The 2,994-nt window shown below is 38.2% G+C and overlaps 1 protein-coding gene across 3 annotated transcripts in view; it reads right to left on the bottom strand.

Annotated features, from left to right (window-relative positions):
• Nucleotides 1–2,361, bottom strand: part of SS18 (SS18, nBAF chromatin remodeling complex subunit) — a 41,011-nt gene extending 38,650 nt beyond the window's left edge. For 2 of the 3 annotated variants that reach the window (XM_009285633.1, XM_019473767.1), the window contains exons 1-2: nt 2,273–2,361; nt 878–962 (exon numbers count right to left, since the gene is read on the bottom strand). In XM_009285633.1, coding sequence (XP_009283908.1) covers nt 878–962; nt 2,273–2,349 — 162 coding nt within the window. In that variant the 5' untranslated portion in view covers nt 2,350–2,361. The remainder of the gene's footprint in view (nt 1–877; nt 963–2,272) is intronic. The other variant, XM_019473766.1, reaches the window with a different exon arrangement.
• Between the last annotated feature and the right edge of the window lie 633 nt (nt 2,362–2,994).

Here is a 2,994-nt window from a genome sequence, read left to right as displayed (position 1 = left end):
GGTTGAGTCCCCATCCCTGGAAGTATTTAAAAGACGTGTAGATGAGGTGCTTAGGGACATGGTTTAGTGGGCATGGTGGTGTTGGGTTGATGGTTGGACTCGATGATCTTAGAGGTCTCTTCCAACCTTAAGGATTCTATGATTCTACGAACAATGGAAAGGAGGGAAAATTTGAGGTATCTTATAAAACAAGGAGTTCAGGAATACAGATTCAGAAAACGCCAAGTTAAAAAAGAAAAAGATAGCAAGTATTATCCAAGAAATGCTTCATTTGTAAAGTGATGCAGTGTTTCAAGTTAAGCCTGTGCGACCTTACTTCTTGCACATTATCATTATCCACCTTAAAAAAAGGTTGCTTTCTGATACAGGAGAGAGGCAAAGAATGAGACTCACCTAGAGTACAGAAAAGCAGACAAAGATTAACCCAACCTCATTCCACTGAGGCAAAAGAATGGATGATATTCCAGGGAAGGAAAAAAAAAAAAGAAATCCCATCCCCCCACCTTTCCCTAATGTAAGAGGATAAACGGAGTACTGCTGTAGGAGCTGACTAAAAGCCACACCATTAGAGTTCTCAGTTGGGGGGGGGGAATCTAAGACTACCTATGAGGCAGGCCAGATATTCTTGAATTGAACGTGCAGTGCACAGATTAACAGTCTTCAATTAAACAAGTCAGATTTTGAGCAAGACCTAAGCAGTGAGATTACACCAAATACAGCATGAAGAAACATTGCATCATGTATTCACTGTACAGTAAATCAGAGGCTAAGTGTTTGGTCATTACCTCAAACACTTCTGTTTGGTTTGGGTTTTTTTCCCCTCCAGGAACCCATGAAATGAAATCTATTCCCTACTTTTACACTATTTTGTACTTACTGCTGGTAGCAGAGACTGCATGTTCTGGTTGGAGTCAGCTATAGTGGCTAGGTAAACCAAGTTTGTATGCAGCATCTGCTGGTATCTATCAAAATAAACAAAAGCAAAACAGATCTTAAGTCACAAATACAATAACATCAGAATTTACTTTGATTCTACACATGTAAAGAAAGTTACCTATGTAAAACAAGATTCAAGAGACTTACAAGAATACCATTATTAGGAATCCTAAGCCTTTTCCCTCACACTTACTTATTACCCAATCTTTCCCAATGTCTCCATCAAATCTGTGCCTATATCTTCTCTACAACTTCTGTCTTTCTATGAAAAATCTGAAGCTGGGCGACACTGTTCTCACCTATTTCACTTCCAAACTAAGTCACCAGGAGACATATACAGCGTGTGTGTGGCTTTTTGGTGTTATTTCCATCACAAACACTAAGGAAATAGAGCTCCTTCTGTAATGTCCCCAGATACAGGATATAGATCTACGTGAATCGTGACCAAGAACAGTGCAAACATTTCATCAGGACCCTGAGCTTTGGAAGTTTGCTATGGAATGATTTTTCTGCTACAGAACCACATTCCAGAGTCTCAACATCTAGCCCACAGTCACAAAAATAACCTTGAAAGCAGGAACAGATTACGAATACCTAACTACAGGCTTGCAAACAGCTTAATACAGTAGCTGTGCTACAATAGAAGCATTCCCTTAAAGCAAAAATACCTACTATTTATGACTGCCCTCCTGTTCCCAGACTACCAGTTCTCTTAGTAAGGGACTCAAGCCATACTGCAATGCCCCGTCTGCCACATGACTCTGTATCTGTCCGATTACAAGGGTGCCATGATCATCCCATGCCAGAAAAGAATAATGGGAAAATAATATTCCTTAATAATTCACTCCTTCCACAGTTCTCTCAGATCACTCTCCAGAGACCCCACTAGACAGCAAGTCCACATGGAATATTCTGGCAAGCCATACTTTTAAGACAAGCTTGTTTGCTCTTGGGTAAGTGGTAAGCGGGTAGTTTTCAAACATGCCATCAGGAAGAAAGGTCCATTCCTACATGATTTTGAAAGGTTTGAGGAGAAAACTACCTCTTTCCCAAAGTGTAATTATGAAGCAGAAGAAGATGATCTTGGTTATACAGTCCCCATTTTTATGAGCGTCATTATCATGACATCAACTTGCAGTAGGCAAACTGCAACATTCAGTGACAGAAGTGATAGTCATATGGAAAATAAAACCCCATAAATTTTAAGTGTAGCATCTGTAGCAATACTTTTCTGTTTTTCACAGCAGTTCTCCTACAAGGTGAGCTAAACAAATCAAGAATGGTGATCTAGATGGAAATTCACGCAGTCCACAGTAGATTTGGATTAATGTCTTACTGAGAGCATTCAGATGTCTTTCCCTTGTTCTGATAGTCCATTATACACTGAATCAGATGGTTATTTTCATCCAACATCTGAAACGATAAAGAAGAAGTTTGGAGTAAGTTTCATGTTCTTTGTGGAAAGAAACTGAAGATAAGTTTGAGTTTTGCTCCTCTTCTCAGAGTTTTTAAAAACAACAACAAAGTAGTATTGCAGAAAGTTCTACTTTAACCAATTATTTATAGAACACTCTTTTGCTCCCATTTTCCCCCCTCCAATTAGTTTTACAGCTTTCAGTTTAAGGCTTTCATATCACTATTACAGCTACATTTGTGGAGCTTCCCATTCAAATACCTATGCTTGTTCTGCACCACGTTCTTATGAAGTTTTCAAAGTTTTCCATTTCTTCGTTTGATCTCTACCAAGAAATTTACTTAAAAATTTATGCCCCAAATTCCCCTTCTCCTTCTAAAGCCTGCAAGTGTTCATAAATTTAATAATAAAAGGCAATGAAATTCTTATTGATAGAAACTGAGTTTACCAGACAGGTTTGTTTCAAGGAAATGCACTGAAAACATAGGCCATATTTACATGAAGAATCTCTAATTAAACTGCACTTCTTAAGTATTCTGTATAATGGGCACAATAGATCTATTATACTTCAGAAGTGTCCAGGAGTATGAATATATGTGAATTAATTTTCTGACAAAACAAAAAAGTAGTCCTAAAATCATGGG

The sequence above is a fragment of the Aptenodytes forsteri genome, unplaced genomic scaffold (genome assembly GCF_000699145.1).
Source record: "Aptenodytes forsteri isolate BGI_AS27 unplaced genomic scaffold, ASM69914v1 Scaffold23, whole genome shotgun sequence".
In the NCBI taxonomy this organism is placed as follows: Eukaryota; Metazoa; Chordata; class Aves; order Sphenisciformes; family Spheniscidae; genus Aptenodytes; species Aptenodytes forsteri.
Note: the sequence above shows the minus strand (reverse complement) of the source record. Positions and strands in the feature narration are given on the sequence as shown.